Source organism: Hemiscyllium ocellatum, chromosome 15 (assembly GCF_020745735.1).
Source record: "Hemiscyllium ocellatum isolate sHemOce1 chromosome 15, sHemOce1.pat.X.cur, whole genome shotgun sequence".
Classification (NCBI taxonomy): domain Eukaryota; kingdom Metazoa; phylum Chordata; class Chondrichthyes; order Orectolobiformes; family Hemiscylliidae; genus Hemiscyllium; species Hemiscyllium ocellatum.
Genome location: NC_083415.1, coordinates 58032859 through 58050771, shown reverse-complemented (window position 1 = coordinate 58050771; position 17913 = coordinate 58032859). Strand labels below are relative to the sequence as shown.

At 41.1% G+C, this 17913-nt stretch overlaps 1 protein-coding gene across 1 annotated transcript in view; it reads left to right on the top strand.

The window, feature by feature from the left end:
• LOC132822847 (deoxynucleoside triphosphate triphosphohydrolase SAMHD1-like) overlaps positions 1–10093 on the top strand; it is a 65300-nt gene extending 55207 nt beyond the window's left edge. Inside the window, exons 12-14 of the mRNA XM_060836220.1 lie at positions 4190–4294; positions 4872–5000; positions 9475–10093. Coding sequence (XP_060692203.1) covers positions 4190–4294; positions 4872–5000; positions 9475–9507 — 267 coding nt within the window. The 3' untranslated portion in view covers positions 9508–10093. The remainder of the gene's footprint in view (positions 1–4189; positions 4295–4871; positions 5001–9474) is intronic.
• Positions 10094–17913: the final 7820 nt, after the last annotated feature.

Sequence of the window (17913 nt, the reverse complement as noted above, 5' to 3'; positions counted from 1 at the left end):
CCCAGATATCCTACATTTATCTAGACGCATTTGCCAGCACTTGGCCCATATCCCTCTAAACCCTTCATATTTATATAGCCATTCAGGTGCTCTTTAAATGTTGTTATTATACCTGCTTCCACCACTTCCTCGGGCAGCTTGTTCCATACATGCATCATCCTCTGTATGAAAAGGTTGCCCCACTGGTCCCTTTTAAATCTTTCTCCTCTGACCTTTAACCTATGCCCTCTAGTTTTGAACTCCCCCACCGCAGGGAAAAGACCTTGTCCATTTATCCTCTCCATGTCCCTCATGATTTTATAAACCTCTATAAGGTCACCCCTCAGCCTCCGATGCTCCAGGGAAAACAGCCTCAGCCTCTTCAGCCTCTCCCTAAAGCACAAACTCTCCAAACCTGGCAAATTCTTTGTAAATCTTTTCTGAATCCTTTCAAATTTAACAACATGCATGAAGACCAGAATTGCACACAGTTATCCATAAGTGTCAAATGTCCTGCACAGCCACAAAATGACTTCCCAACTCCTGTACTCAGTGCAATGACCAATTGACGCACCATAGCAAACACCTTCTTCACTATCCTATCTATCTGCAACTCCACTTTCAAGGAACTATGAACTTGCCCTGCAAGGTCTCTTTGTTATGGATATATTTCTAGCCTAGGGTAAGATCCCATTTGAGTCCCCAGTAATTAACCCTGTCAATACTTATAAAAGAGATGAGTTTCTCAACAATTAATGGAAAGAAGCAAAACACACAACTTCACATTTAATAATTTTCTTGCAACGAACAAGATAAAATCGACATAAATCAAACAGTCAATAAAGAGCTACCACACTAAACTCAACAAAAGCTACATTAGTTATTGGGTTAGTTCCAAATGAAAGTTTACATGAACTATCAGAACTAATGCCGTTTAAATAATTCTACAGAGCATCAAACATCTCAGAGCTATGTAGTGTTAGAGTGACAATTATAGTCACTTCGGGATCTCAAGCTGCAGTTCACCGTGCAAGCCAAAATGTCTAACATCTTTTGATAATTATTCCACTTCACCCAGATTTTCCCAGATATTTATGTAAAAATGTTTAATTTTATGATTCATATGATTTTGGATACGACATAGAGTTTGAAGATTGCATTACTAAATGTAAGACAAGTGAAAACCCTTTTTGAGGAGCTGGTAAAGAGTACTGTAAGTAATTTTCATACCAGGGGAGGCCTTTATTTACTACACAAGATTGGAATTGGTATTGGAAAAACACTAAACAAAGGATAGCTGCTTTCTGAGTTTCTTGGTGGAGACAAAATATCAACTGTTGTCTTCGTGAAGAGTTTAAATTATTCATTCAATTTCCTAAAACACAGGGTTGGAAAGCAACTGGCAAACAATACAACATCTTAACATATCATGTACTTTTCAGGTCAATGGACAGGTTTGGGGGTTGAAGTTTATTTGTTGAAATTTCTAAATGGGATATATCAGGTACACCCACATTGCCATGGAGAAAGGTTGCAGGTAGGTAATATGGTTTTTAGTTAGTCTGGGTTAATTTTTCCACAGAGTACAAACAGTTTTCATAGGAAGAGCTTTACATGCACAGAGAAAGCTACTACGGGTTGAAGATAGATTCCAGAAGCAGCTTTGAGAAAGAGAGAGAGAGAAGGAGAATTTGATAGAAGCTATGACCCAGAAGCAAAACAGCCATCGAGACCCAGGGTACATTCTGATTTCGGAGTCACTGAGCAAGAAAGCAGAAAGATCTATGCCAGACTAGGATATCCATAATAAAGGGTCACTTAGCTGGAAGCTAGTAGAAGGACTCCAAAACAGCTCAAATCACAAATACTGAGGTGAATCAACGTGAATTCCTCAGAGCTGTGGCACACATTGGTTTTCTCCCAGGAGAAGTAAAGAAATTTTGAGAGATCCCCAAGATCCTGGAATGTCTAACAGAACGCTTGGTGGAAATAAAAGAGAACAAGGACTTTGCTGTTCATAATTAGATCATAGAACAGTTCAGCACAGTAAAGACCCTTCGGCCCACAATGTTGGGCCAAGCATTTACCTTAATCTAAGATCAACCTAACCTACACATCCCTCAATTTACTGCTGTCCAAGTGCTTGTCCAGTAGTCGCTTAGATGTCCCTAATGTCTCTGAGTCTACTACCAGTGCATTCCATGCATCCACCTCTCTCTGCATAAAAAAACCTACCTCTGACATCTCCCCTATACTTTCCTCCAATCACCTTAAAATTATGACCCCTCATGATAACCATTACTGCCCTGGGGAAATGTCTCTGGCTATCCACTCTATCTATGACTCTCATTACCTCAGTTAAAAATCACACAAAACCAGGTTATAGTCCAACAGGTTTATTTGGAAGCACTAGCTTTCGGAGCGCTGCTCCTTCATCACATGGTTGTAGAGTATAAGATCACAAGACATAGCAAGGGGTTACAGTGTCATGGAGCTGTAATTAGATAGTAAACAAATTTGGAAGAAGTCTTTCATCTTTTAGATTGGAATATGCTAGTTCCAGTTCTTTCACTATGTAAATCCTAGAACTCCTTTTAAGTTAGATTCTCAAAATAGCTTGAACTTTTCTAACAATAGGTGTCATCTCTGCTGAGACAATGCCTTAAAGGTGTGAGGTTGAAGTCTGTCTGTGTCCCAATGTTGAGTGAAACTGGTTCTCTTTCTAAAGTAGGACTGACAGAATCTTACATGAATTTATGCAATTTTTGAACAAAATAAAACCTAATTCTGAAAATACAAATTCACCTCATAAACATATATGCAGCGTGTGCCAGAGAGACACAATGAATGTGTGTGTGTGTGTGTGTGTGTATAAACTTGGTCAAATATGTGTGAGTGTGATAGGGTATAAGTCTGTGAGAGGGTGCGTGCATGGATGTGAGTGCAGGGGGTGCATGTGTGTGTCTGTATGAGAGAGAGCTTACCTATGAGAGAGCATCTGCATGAGTGTGTTTGTATGAGTATTTGTCTGTGTGTGTGAGAGAGAGGGAGGGAGAGAGTGGGTATAGTGCAGTGGGGTCACTTGCACTGTGACGTGAACCCAAGGGCCCAGTTGAGGTCATCCCCATGGGTACCAAAACTTGGCTATTAGCCTGTGCTTGGTCACTCTACTTTGTTGTCTGTCCGCCTTGGAGGATGGTCACCCAAAGGTCCGAGGCTATATGACCCAGACCACTGAAGTGACACCTCTTGTTAGAAAAGCTAAAGCTATTCTGTGAAAGTAACTTAAAAGGAGTTCTCGGACTTATATATTAAAGAACTTGAAAGAGCATATCCCATTCTTAAAGATGCAAGACTTAATCTAAATTTGTTTAAATTACAGCTTCATGACACCATAATTCTGCATCCTGTCAATGTCTTGTAGCCTGCATCAGCCCTCGACACTATCTACAACATCACCGACCTTAGTATCATCGGCACAATCAGTATCGCCAGCCTTAAAAATAGGTGTTTATGAAATTTATCGGCTTAAGTTTGCATACTTGCTTTAATTCTTACATATTGTCACATTTAAAAAGTTACTAACTGCGAGTTCAAATGTCATATTCAAGGTCACTGCACCCCACCACCACCATTGCCCCCCTCCCCTAGGACATATCAATACAGTTTTCAGTGGAAAGACACAGTTTATTGACTCCCCATTCTTGAAATCTTCAAGATGTGTTCCTTTGAGTGGAAGCTAAATACTTAAAAATATCCAGTTTTGCCATCACCACAAACAGGCTTTCTCATTTCTTTTCTGTCTGAATCAGCAACTATCCTTCTCCTGGGAGATACTGTGAAAGGTGTTAAGTGTATCATCCACCACAGTGAGTTTGAGTCTCTTTCTCCATGGCAACCTGACCACATGAACATTTCCCCAGTTGAGGTGTTTTTCAGAATGTTCACCTCCCCACCCCATACCCCACCCTTTACAGAAGTTTTAAGGGGACATTTGATGAATCATGGTACTGTTGTACAGACTGGTGTTCATGACAAATCGACCTGAGATGTTACCATTGCAGTAACAGCCACTCAACGGTGAAATCTGTGCCAAAGGTCCCAGCTAGTTTCGGGGTCCCACTTCAGAAATATCAAGTAGTCCATTTGCAATGTAATTTTTCAGATTTAAATGTTTGAAAGATTTCAACATCTGTTTCTGTGGATTTAGATTATTCCGATGGACTATGGGAAGAAGGAGAAAGATCCCTTTCAGAATACCTTATTCTACACAAAAGAGAACCCGAATGTCACAATCAAAATCTCTAAAGATCAGGTAAATCTTGCTTGTAATGTGGCTTTAAAAAGTCAACTCTTCCCAATCACACACCAAATGAAGACAGGACTGGGACCAACTGCCAGTGCTGTGATGGGAAGACACTGGACTGTAGTCTAGAGGTTGTTGTTAAACCTCATTTGTATTTCAGTTAACTGTGCCTGATGAGGTGTTGGTAGCTCCATACATTGGCAGGTTAACAGAGCCTTCATTCACTGCAACACTGCTCACTCTATTATACCAAGTTAAAAATCACACACGACACCAGGGTACAGTCCAATAGGTTTATTGGGAAATACTAGCTTTCAGAGCATTGCTCCTTCAGCAGGTATCTAGTGGGGCAGGATTATAAGACACTCCTTCCCCACTAGTTACCGAATGAAGGAGCAGCGGTCTGAAAGGTAGTACTTCCAAATAAACCTGTTGGACTGTAACGTGGTGGTGTGTGATTTTAACTTTGTCCACCCCAGTCCAATACCAGCACCTCCATATCATCTATTATACAAGAAAGTCCATTATTATCATTTTTCTGTTGATCTAGATGGATATGAACTTTCTACCTCCTGTGCCTCTCCAGGTGTCTCATCTGCTGCCAGTGAGGTTTGCAGAGAAGCTGGTCCAAGTGTACTGCAAGAACATGGAGATGGATGCAGAGACAGTGAAAAAAGCCAAAGTCCAATATGAAGTCTGGCACGACGAGCTGAGGGTAGGAAGAGGGAGAAGCAGTCAGTCAAATTGCTGTTTGGTGTGTTCTCTCTGTGCTTGTATTCAATTCCGGCTTGTTACTGTTGAGATTGTGTAATTGTGAGGCTGCAAGGGATTGTCTGTTCATGCATTTATTCACTCTGCTCAACACAATGAAATGATTCTGCAACCAATTCAGTCAGACCTTTGCCTCAGGTATGAGTCAGGGCTCATGGGTTCAAATCCCACTCCAGTCACCTGAGTATGTGGTTCAGGCTGAGGCCACATTATATGATGAGAAACAAGCTCACAAAAAAATGGGAGAGTTTCGCTTAATGACAGCACACATTAATCCAGCATATTTTCAGCATCACTTAAGCACATCAGGAAGAAGTGGAAGTAGACCAATCAGCCCCTCAAGCCTGTTCCACCATTCATTACGTTCATGACTAACATTGTGCTCCAACCTCATTTTGCTTCCCGTGATTTTCAGAGGCACCAGTAATCTCTCCATTCCAACTTTAAACTTGTTCACTGATGGTACAACCATAGCTTTCTGAGATAGAGAATTCACAAGTTTTCTAATCTTGTTTTCATTTCATTTGATTCAAAAGATCATGCCCCTATCCTGAGACTGTACCCCTGCTTTCTAGATTTCTCAGGACGGGAGAAACTACCTCTGTGCCTACACTTCTGAGTCCTGTCAGCACATTGTATATTTCAATGGCATCCTGTCTCATTCTTCTTAACTCCAGACAATCTCGGCCCAATTTACACCATTTCTCACCATAGGACAATTCCTCATTCTGAGGACCAATCCAGTGAATGTTCACTATATTGCCTCCATCACAAACAAACCCTTCCTTAAATATAGAGACCAACGCTCTGCAGCATAATCTAGCTGTGCTCTCACTGAAAGTCCTGTATAATTACAGCAAGATTTCCTTATTCCTGTACGTCAATCTTCTTGCAATAAAGGCCAACATACCATTTCAACTCCTAATCTCTTTGCATACCTTCACACTAATTTTTAGTATGCCCAATTTTTTTTCTTCATTCTTTCATGGGATGCAGTTATTGCTGACTTGGTCAACATTTCTGCCATAATTGCCCTTTAACTGAGTGTCTCACTGAATCATTTAAGTCTCAACCACATGGTATGGGTCTGGAGCTAAATGTACTCCAGACTGGGTAAGGATGGCAGATTTCCTTCTCTAAAGGACTTCAGAATCATCATCTACTATGTTCTGAAGGAATGACAAAACCTCATAGAATGAGGGAACAGATAATGGATATCTGGGGCTTTACAGTGGCTCAATGGTTAGCACTGTTGCCTCACTGCAGATTCCAGCCTTGGTCTGGAGTTTACACATTATTCCTATGTCTGCATCGGTTTCCTCCGGGTGCTCCGGTTTCCTCCCACAGTCAAAAGGGCAGGTTAGGTGGCTTGGCCATGCTAAATTGGCCAGTCAAGTACAGTTTGTGCAGGCTAGGTGGACTGTCTATGGTAAATATGGGGACAGGTTGGGATCCTCTCCAGACGATCATTGCAGGTTCAATTGACTGAATGGCCTCTACCCTCACTGGATATTTCAAAGAGTTAATTGCATGTAAATTGGTTGCATAACTTTTGTGAACTAGTAATCAGTGAGGTGAGAGTTTTTAGGATTGTGGTGAATTGAAGAAAAGCTCTCACTAAAACATTTGGATTTGAAATACAGTGAGCATCTAGTGTATAACAATTTGTGAACCAGGTGTATCTTTACAATTGATGATAGTTGTCATTTTACCATCGCTGTGACTAGCTGTATATTCCAAATTCATTAATGAATTCAAATTCCACAGGCTGTCATTGTGAGATTTGAAACTATGGCTAACTAGGATACATTGCTCTCTCTCTCTCGCTTTGCCTTGGTCATGGATATAGATTGCAAATAGCTGAGGTCCTTTCACCAATCCTTGTAGCACAATCTCACAAACTACCCTATTTATCTTCACTCTCTGCTTCCTCCCCTTTGATCAATTCTTTTTCCACTTTAATGCATTACTCCCAATGACATGAATCTCGTCCTGAGTATTAAATGGTACCTGTGCTGAGAGGCCAATCCACAACATCTCACTCTCGCCCCCATCCCATTCCCACTGAGGGATCAGGTTACAGTGGGAAATGGTGTGGTGAGCACTGATCTCAGGAACTTTCAATAACAATAACCCACGTAATGCTCATCTCTGCAGCCATCTCTTTAGAACATTAGGGTATAAAGTGTGTCAAGTCCTTGCATTTTAGTCCCTTAAGCTCCTTAATTATTTTTTACTCCCTGTTAAAGTTATTTACCTTCAGTCCTTCACACAGTCTGTTGATTACCCTCCACTTCTGATATGTATATTAAATCTACTACAGTGGAAAGAGATAGGAACAATCATTGAATGTCTCTGCCATTTCTTCATTCCTCATGATAATTTTTTTTCTTGTTTTTGTCTCAAATGGAATGAATGTTTACTTTAGCTGTTTCCCTCCTGTCCCATCTTTTTTTCTCTGTTAAATCTCTAACCTTTTCACTTACATCAACCTTTGGTAATGTTTTTTCTTTGTTTCCATTGCAATCCTGATCCTCAGCTTTACTATTATTAGATTACTTACAGTGTGGAAACAGGCCCTTCGGCCCAACAAGTCCACACCGACCCACCGAAGCGCAACCCACCCATACCCCCACCCATACCCCTACATATACCTCTTACCTAACACTATGGGCAATTTAGCATGGCCAATTCACCTGAGCCGCACATCTTTGGACTGTGGGAGGAAACCGGAGCACCCGGAGGAAACCCACGCAGACACGGGGAGAACGTGCAAACTCCACACAGTCAGTCGCCTGAGGTGGGAATTGAACCCAGGTCCCTGCCGCTGTGAGGCAGCAGTGCTAACCACTGTGCCACCGTGCCGCCCACATTATAAACTTCTTCCTTCAATCTAATATTATCTTTAACTTCCATATTAAGCCATTACAGGTTTGAAAATTGCAATTTGTATATGGAACATATTGCCTCCACTATGCATTCTTGGTGGTGGTGAAGTGAATGTTTCATTTGTGGATGGGCTACCACCAGTTGGGCTGCTTTGTCCTAGATGTTGTTAATATTCTTGAGTGTTGTTGGAACTGGAGCCAGTCAAGCAAGTGGGTGAGTACTCCATCACATTCCCAAAATGGTCTATCAATGGCAGACAAACGTGGAGGAGTAGGGAGATGATTTACTTGCTGTGGAGTTCCCAGTCATTAACCTGCCAGTGTTGCCAATGGAGAAGATTTCCCCATGATTCTGATACACAAATTTTGCAAGGGTTCCTTGATGCCATACTTGTTCAAATGTGACCTTCATGTCAAGGGCAATCACTCTGACGTCTTGGGTTCAGCTCTTTTGTCCACATTTGGATCGAAGTCAAGAACCAAGCAATCCATGCTGAGCATAAGCGTGCTAGTAAATGCTATTCTGTTGTACTTCTATCACTTTGCTGATGATCAAATATAGGGTGTGGGCAGTAGTTGGTTGAATTGGATTTGTCCTACTTTCTTTGTGGACAGGACTTACCTAGGCAATTTTCCACAATGTCTGACAGGTACCAGTGTTGTTGCTATGCTGGAATAGTTTGTCTAGGGGCACTGTTTTGAGATTGGAGAACAAAAGTTTTGTCAAAGAATTGGGTTTGAGGTGTCAGAGGAGTAGGCCGTTGGGTTTAGCCAAGAAATTTCAGAGCAGAGAACAAAGTTGATCAAGTTATGACAACAATAATGTTGGAAGGCTTGGATGTGGTGGATGTAGCCCAGAGAGGAAATGTTCCCTAACTGTCAGTGAATTCTTCAATTCCTCAATTATCATTTGTAGAGGAATTGCATGTACCTCAGGAAGAAATGTTTGATGTTTGTGGAACAGAGATACAAGGCAAGTAGTGTTTCTGAACCCCTCCATGTCACAACCATGCTCATCAGCGTGTGGAGAAAAATTAACTGATTAAGAGTCAGCAATGCAATGATAAAGTACTACAGATGCCAACAATCAGAAATACAAACAGAAAATATTGAAATTACTCAGCGATACGACAAGAGAAACAGAATTACAACATTACATCATTGTTGTAGGAAATGCAGCAACCAATTAGCATACAGCAAGCCCCACAAAGAACAATGTGACAATGATTGATGATCCATTTTGAGTTGAGGTATAAACACTGGACAACAAATTACAGCGAACCCCTCTGCTCTTCTTCCAAATGGTGTTGGGATCTTTTACATCCACGTGAAAGGGCAGACTGGCTTTGGATTAATGTTTCATCCGGTAGGGCTATGCTGATCCGGATTTTGTGCTCAAGCTGTGTCATTGACAAAACTGTAGATTTATAAAGATATTTAATTTAGGATGTAAAGTTTAAACATGATGGTAATTATTCTCTCTTCTCAAAACGCAGTTGCCAATAACTTCACTTTCTTATCTATTTACAGAACCGTACTGATCCTGCTCCTGGGCCTAATTAGAATGACAGTGACAGTGAAAGTGACAATTTGATCCCAAAAGTGACCTCCAGTTCCATCACCGTGACCACAGGCCCAAGATGAAGCTTTTCAAATAGAGAAAATGGGAATTTCCTGTGGAAGCTGGGAGTCTTGTTCTATTCAAGTAATGGAGTTACTTTCATCTGGAATCACTTAGTCACCTCAGATCCTGACCTTTGGGGCTGTCACGCCTGGCGACACTTCTGATTATTTTCTCATTTTAATGACAGGTACCTCTCATGCATAGGAACCTATATGTGAATGTATATGTAGCTATATATTTTATTGCTTGGTGAGGGAGTATGTCTGTTGTTATAAATCTACTAATTGTTTCAGATGTTCTATTCAGCATACAATGTGGTATAGTACCAACTGAATTTTGGTCATGGGAGCCTCGGAGAAACTGTTGAAATAGTTATAATGTCTCTTCTGACACAGTTATGACAAGGCTTATTGCACTCAGTTTCATAATGGAGTAGGTTTGGTGGAGTCTGACATGTGAATATTGTTGTGGAGATTAGTGGACAGTCCATGGCACAGTGATTCTTGGTCACTGTATTGAAGATAATTGGGGATTTGTGACACAAAGTTATTATGTTAAGTCTTGACATTGTCCAGGTTAAAGTCATATTTGGGTATCTTAGATAATTTCGGGTAGATGAAAATTCAGTTTTAATCAAGTAATCGTTTTCATAGGTTGAATATATTTTACTGTGACTAGAATATCTTCTGGCATTTACAGGTTGAATCATCTGATGCTTATAATGTTTCCTGCCTAGGTACACTCAGGGACTTTTTTTAAAAATATAATTCTATGAGCAGCTTGTTTTGCATTGTAAATGCCATTATTTTGCACATGTGCCTTATGCAGAACACTCCGCTCTACATTAAAAGGCAAGTAATATAAACCAAAACTATTGCAAAATACAGCAAAATCCATCAAGAAACTCTGCAAAACTCTCTATTCCCAGGAACCCCACATTCTTTTATATCTCACTATTCAGCCATTCCAGAGGTGACCTCAATGTGTTGAAATTAAGCCCATGTTTCCATCCTTCAGTGAAAACAGCTTCAATTTCTGAGTTGAGGAATTTGTGTGGCACTTCAGCCTTTATTTACCATTAGAGAATTTTGAATACACATTAAGCACCATTAGCACCCAAAAACCTGCTTGAGAGGCCTGAATTAGAGTGCAGTGTTCTGATTGAGCATTCGGAATCCTTGAATATCCGACCCCCCAGATTGTGAGTGCTAGCCCTGAATTTTAAGGATATATCACATGCAGAGTTTTTACACTTTGCAACATGGAGATTTATCCTGTCAGAGAAATATCTTACCACAAAGAAACAGACACCACATGACTAGAAACCAAATCCTTTCAAGGATGAACAATATTTTAATTCCGCAAAGTGTGGGCTCTTTACTGGCTCCGGGAGCAAATCAAAAGGATATACATTAACCCGAACCCTTTGTGCTCTTGTATGTTTTTGTCCAGTGTGCATGTATCTGCACAGATTGGGGACAAACTGGAACTAACTTCAAAATTTAATGCCTTGTCTTTGTTGCACAACTAAAGAGTGCAAGTATACTTTTGTATACAAGTAACGATGGGCATGTTTACAAAGTCACAAATGACATCAACAAAATTCAGTTTTGCCTTGGTCACGAATTGTAGAGTCTTTAGTCAAATTTGAGAATTGGGACAAAGGGCAAAGTTGATGAAGACACTGACCTGCTTACCTTGAAGGGACCTGGGTTATATTTTTGCACAACTCTCATTGAGAGGCAGCTTTTGTGTGAATTGGGTGCTATTTCCTGAGTTTTTCATACAATGCGTGATGAATCTGATCAGATTTTGGATTTTTCGTTTAACTTCCATGCAGGTGATTTACTTTCGCATCTGTTTCTGAGTGAGAGACACAGACACTTGGTTACCATTTGCCTCATTCAGCCTGAAGTGACAGACATTTAGTGTTTGGTAGTGGGTGGAGATATCTGCTCTTTATAAATAATGCATTCAGTGGATTAAATACACGAGGGAGAAGGGAATAAATGGTTATGCTGATAATGCTAGATGAAGAAGGTTAGAAGGAGGTTTATGTGGAGCAATAACACTGGTACAGTTGGGCTGAATGGCCTGTTTCTGTGCTGTAAATTCCATAAAATTTCACTTCTTTGTTTCCAAACTGAAATTCCTGGATCAAAGTTCCAGCCAAACTGAATAGAATAATATGAAACTTAAAATTAGTGAAAAATACCAGGTGCAATTTAGGTTTATTAATGGTTTTTATCCTAATGCAAGTGCAAATTAATTTGAATACTACATTCAATAAATTGATTTCAAATACCAATCAAAATGTCAAGAGGAGTGTTATTAACTCTCTTACCTCCTTCACCTTCACCCTGTTGACAGACAGTTGTTTGAACATTTATAATATCTTTCTGTAATAACATATTTGTTATACTCAAGCTGTCTGAATAGTTGCTTGTTGGATGCACTTTAGTGAGGATTTTTAACTAACGGGAGAAGGTTTCAAGTTTGCACTTTCAAAGTTTTAAATTGAATATTTTTGTACATTTTTGAACATGTACATTTCTGAATAAATTTTACCACTGCTGTTCATAAAGAGTCATGCTTTCCATTCATTTGCTTTGAAAATAAACATAAAACAATTATAGGTAAGTACTAACATGCAACTGATAAGATATATTGAACGAAACCTTTACATGCATGACACTGTTCTTTTGCGATAAATTCTGTGTCTTATGATCCTGCTCCACAGCTACCTGATGAATGAGCATATTCTCTGAAAGCTAGTGCTTCCAAATAAACCTGTTGGACTATAACCTGGTGTTGAGTTTTTAAACTTTGTCCACCCAAGTCCAACACCAGCTCTTCCATCTAGTGGCTGTCTCCTGTGTAGGCTTAGTCCAGTTCCATTCTCTGACTACTGAGGCAAACCACTGAAACTAAAGAACAAATAAAGAACTACAGATTCTTGAAATCCAAAATAAAAACAAACAGAAATTGTTGGTGAAACTCAGGTCTGGCAGCATCCGTGGAGAGAAAGCAGAGTTGACATTTCTGAAGAATGGTCACTGGATCTCTGCACAGATGCTGCCAGACCTGCTCTTTCTCTCCAGCAATTGCTCTTTTTGTTTTACACCATTTAACCTAATTAGCTCATCTCTCAAGATTTCTACCTTGTTAGAAATTAGAAACGTGCAGGGTGCAGCAGATTGATGTGACCCTGGTCAACATTTCTCTGGGGAATACTACAGCGTGCCCCCATATCCAAGCACATGAAAACGTTGTTCTCCACTAACTTCCTTAGAGAGTCACAGTCCTCATTGTATGTCACCTTCCCTTGAATGGTGTGGTTGCAATAATGGAGCAGCAGGAGGTAGCAGCCGAACATCAGGTCAATAAGTTGCCTGAAAGAGTTCCTTGTGATAAAGAACATTGTGGGTTCTACCACAATGTACATATCAACCTTATATATGATTCACAAACCGGTATTGCACACATAAAAACAGAAGTAGGGGTCAGGCAATTCCTCAGATGTGTTCCCCCCTTCAATGAGATCAATGTTGATTGGTGATAAAACTCTGTGTACCCTAATCCTTTCGTTTACAGATATAGAATCAGAGAGATGTAGAGCATGGAAACAGACCCTGCGGTTCAACTTAGATGCCAATCAGATATTCTAACCTAATCTAGTCCCATTTAGAGTCATAGGGTCATAGAGATGTACAGCACGGAAACAAACTCTTCCGTCCAACTCGTCCATGCAGACCAGATACCCCAACCCAATCTAGTCCCACTTACCAGCACCTGGCCCATATCCCTCCAAACCCTTCCTATTCATATACCCATCCAGATGCTTTTTAAATGTTGCAATTGTACCAGCCTCCACCACTTCTTCTGGCAGCTCATTCCATACACGTACCACCTTCTGTGTGAAAACGTTGCCCCTTAGGTCTCTTTTATATCTTTCCCCTCTCACCCTAAGCCTATGCCCTCTAGTTCTGTACTCCCTGACCCCAGGAATAAGACCTTGTCTATTTACCCTATCCATGCCCCTCATGATTTTATAAACCTCTATGAGGTCTCCCTTCAGCCTTCAACCCTCCAGGGTAAACAGCCCCAGCCTGTTCAGCCTCTCCCTATAGCTCAAATCCTCCAACCCTGGCAAGATCCTTGTAAATCTTTTCTGAACACTTTCAAGTTTCTAAACATCCTTCCAATAGGAAGGAGATCAGAATTGCACGCAATATTCCAAAAATGGCCTAACCAATGTCCTGTACAGCCACAGCATGGTCTCCCAACTCGTGTACTCAATACTCTGACTAATAAAGGAAACCATACCAAATGCCTTTTTCACTATCCTATCTACCTGCAACTCCACTTTCAAGAAGCTATGAACCTGCACTCCAAGGTCTCTTTGTTCAGCAACATTCCCTAGAAACTTACCATTAAGTGTATAAGGCCTGCTAAGATTTATTTTCCCAAAATGCAGCACCTCACATTTGTCTAGGTTAAACTGCATCTGCCACTTCTCAGCCCATTGACCCATCTGATCAAGATCCTATTGTAATCTAAGGTGACCTTTTTGCTGTCCACTACACCTCCAATTTTGGTGTCATATGCAAACTCACTAACTGTACGTCTTATGCATACAGCCAAATCGTTTGTATAAATGATGAAAAGCAGAGGACCCAGCACCAATCCTTGTGGCACTCCACTGGTCACAGGCCTCCAATCTGAAAAACACCCTCCACCACCATCCTCTGTCTTCTACCTTTGAGCCAGTTCTGTATCCAAATGGCTAGTTCTCCCTGTATTCCGTGAGATCCAACCTTGCTAATCAGTCTCCCATGGGGAACCTTGTTGAACGCCTTACTGAAGTCCAGATAGATCACATCTACTGCTCTGCCCTCATCAATCCTCTTTGTTACTTCTTCAAAAAACTCAATCAAGTTTGAGAGACATGATTTCCCACATTCGCAATGTTTCTTTTTATTGAAAAAGGGTTTTTTGACAAAATTAAAAACATACAAAAAGTAGTATAACAATCTTATATTACAATAACATTAACAATAAACTACCACTACTCTACAGAATAAACCAAAACTATCACAGAGGTACAAAACAATCTTTTCACTTAAAGATTCAATAAATGACTGTACTTAGCAAATTAGTCTAAACTGACTTAAATTGTACAACACTAACCTAACAACTTAGATTAGAACAAATTAGATAAAATCACCTTGCATTAAGTTAATTTAATTTCAGTTAGATTACACCATTTGACATACCCCTACCGAGGCTCCTGTCCATGGGAGCATCGGTTATTATACCTGTACTTATTAAGCTTCCACCCCCCAGGCCCCCAGACCGCCAAACCCAGCCTTCATGGCTATATAAAGGCTTTGGTCAATATGGCTGACAGTTCCAAGTCTATATAATTCAAAAAAGGACCGCCACATCTTATGAGGTAGTTTCGTTTTCTGGTGCATCAGAGTTGTACGATAATCTTGAGGGACTTGTAGACTAGTGATGGAGGGCCATCCCATGAGATCTAGGGATGTTTTCTGAGATCCGGTTCATTAAATTGTTCTTCCTTACACAATATATGAGAATGTTGAATTATGTCTTCCCATGTTCATCTGGTGAAGGCAGGTTCAGCAGTCCGGTAAGAAGGGATATTGGATCCGCCCTAATTTCAATTCCGAGGATTCCCTCCAATTCACTTTCTATGGGACCCCAGTACCTACAGATCTTATGACACATCCGTAGCCAATGGGTATGTTACATTTAGAGCACTGTGGAGATATTCCTTTCTTGAACTTTGCTCATCACTCTGGGGACATATCAGCCCTGTGAAGAATCTTCAATTGCATAGCCTGAGCTTTATTGCATATTGAGATTTTCTTCACATTCTCCCACACATCCTCCCATGTTTCACACAAAATTTCTACTCCTAGTTCATGGTTCCAGACTCCTTAGAGTCTTTCCATATCTTCCCAGGTGTCCCCTCTCTGTAGATGATATGGCACTGACAGAGAGAGTGCCTGCACAGCGGAGCACTGTTCTCTCCATGTCAGACTTACAGGGCTGAGCAATAATATGGTCCTTCTCTGTGTATAATCTGTCCAGATTCTCAAAAAAGGATTCCATTCTTGCTACTCCATCCTCACAACCCTGCGACCGGTATAACCCTACATAGAATTTCCTGAATATGGCATTGATCTTTTTTCGATTTGCGAATGATAGTACCAGTTCTCTCCATATAGATGCGATGGATGCAGGGTGATTTTCTGCCCAGTCAGATACAGCTTATCCCCATATTTGAATAACCTTTGCTTTGCAAAACAGACCTCCCTCTTTGCTGCCTGGGTAAATACTGAATTCTGAGCAGCCTGGGGCGCTGTGACCTGCTGTAACTTAACCATGGCTGGTCTATCATAATATGCCGATTCGGCTGCTTTCAGCCCGGCCTCCAGCAACAATTACCGCTCTCCTCTCTGCCTTTTCCTGGTTGCTGAGTATGAAATAAATAAACCCCTTAAATAGGCCTTGGCAGTCTCCTAAAGCACAGATGGGTTACTGGCCATACCCGAGTTAAAGTCCCAGTAGGCCCTAAACTCCCTTGTGAAGCACTCTATAAATTTGCTATCATTCAAAAGAAATGGATCCATGTACCAGTGCCACATATCTATTCCACTCCCATGATCTTAACATGCAAGTACACTGCCGCATGGTCCAAAATAGCTATGCTCCCAATCCTGCAGGATAGCATCAAATCCAGACAGCTCGATGAAACAAAGAACATATCAATTCTTATGTGGCACTTGTGTGGGTTGGAGTAAAATGGAAAATCCCTCCCATTGGGTTGGAGACATCTCCACATGTCCACCAGTCCCAACACCCCATACAAGTCCACTAGCTGTCTGGATTGCAGAGAGATACCCGAGAGACCTCTTGGCATCTGTCAGCCTCAGGGTCCATGAGACAGTTGAAGTGTCCTCCTGTAATTGTACGACATATCCCAAGAGTCATTAATTTGGAGACTACGTCAATTAAGAATTTAAGGGGGTACAGCAGGGGTGCGATAGACATTCAGAATGCCATATCGTCCCTGTGTATTAAGACCTTGAGGATGATGAACTGTTTATGTTCATCCTTCATTTTTTCTATTATCTGGAATGGGAGATTCCTCTGTATTAGTACGGCCACTCCTCTGCTTTTAGAATTGAAAGAGGAGAAGAATACCTACCAAAATCCTCCCTGGTGTAACTTCAAATGTTCCTCGTCATTCAAGTGTGTTTCCTGTAACAGGGCGAAGCCAACCCTTTCCTTTCTGAGGCTTGAGAGCACCTTTTTTTTTGATCGGGAAATGGCTCCCTTTTATATTCCAAGTGCACCATCTAACCAAACCATCTGTGACCGCCTAGAGCAGCCCATGGCTCCCCGAGTGGAAGAAGCTTACTCCTGGTGCGCTGAGTGGAGAAAACACAACATTTATAATATCTAAAAACTACCAGTACAGACGCTATCAAAACTAAAAAACTAACCACTATTCTTAAATTAAACAAAGAAACACATAAACAACAAAATTGCGAGAGATTTCCCCACTCACTCATGGAAGGGACTCATCCCAAACGGTCCCACCTGAACCAGAAGGGCACCAATATCCTGGGAGGTAGGTTTGCTAGCACTCTTCGGGGGGCTTAAATTAATTTGGCAGGGGGATGGGATCCGGACTTGTCATCCAGCAAGTAGGTTAGCTGTTTTTCAGGATGTCCAAGAATGTAGGGAGGCTGTGGAGAAGGTAGCACTGACAGGGAATACTTGCGGACACAGAGATGGGTTCAAGTGTGTATTCGTCAACGCAAGGAGTATCAGAAATAAGGTGGGTGAACTTAAGGCTTGGATCAGTACCTGGGTCTACGATGTTGTGGCCATCACGGAAACGTGGATAGAAGAGGGACAGGAATGGTTGTTGGAGGTTCCTGGTTACAGATGTTTCAGTAAGATTAGGGAGGGTGGTAAAAAAGGAGGGGGTGTGGCGTTGCTAATTAGAAATGGTATAACAGAAGGCAGTTTGAGGGGGATCTGCCTTTGGAGGTAGTATGGGCTGAAGTCAGAAATAGGAAAGGAGTAGTCACCTTGTTGGGTGTTTACTATAGGCCCCCCAATAGCAGCAGAGATGTGGAGAAACAGATTGGGAAACAGATTTTGGAAAGGTGCAGAAGCCACAGGCTAGTAGTCATGGGCGATTTCAACTTCCCAAATATTGATTGGAAGCTCTTTAGATCAAGTAGATTGGATGGGGCGGTGTTTGTGCAGTGTGTCCAGGAAGCTTTTCTAACTCAGTATGTAGA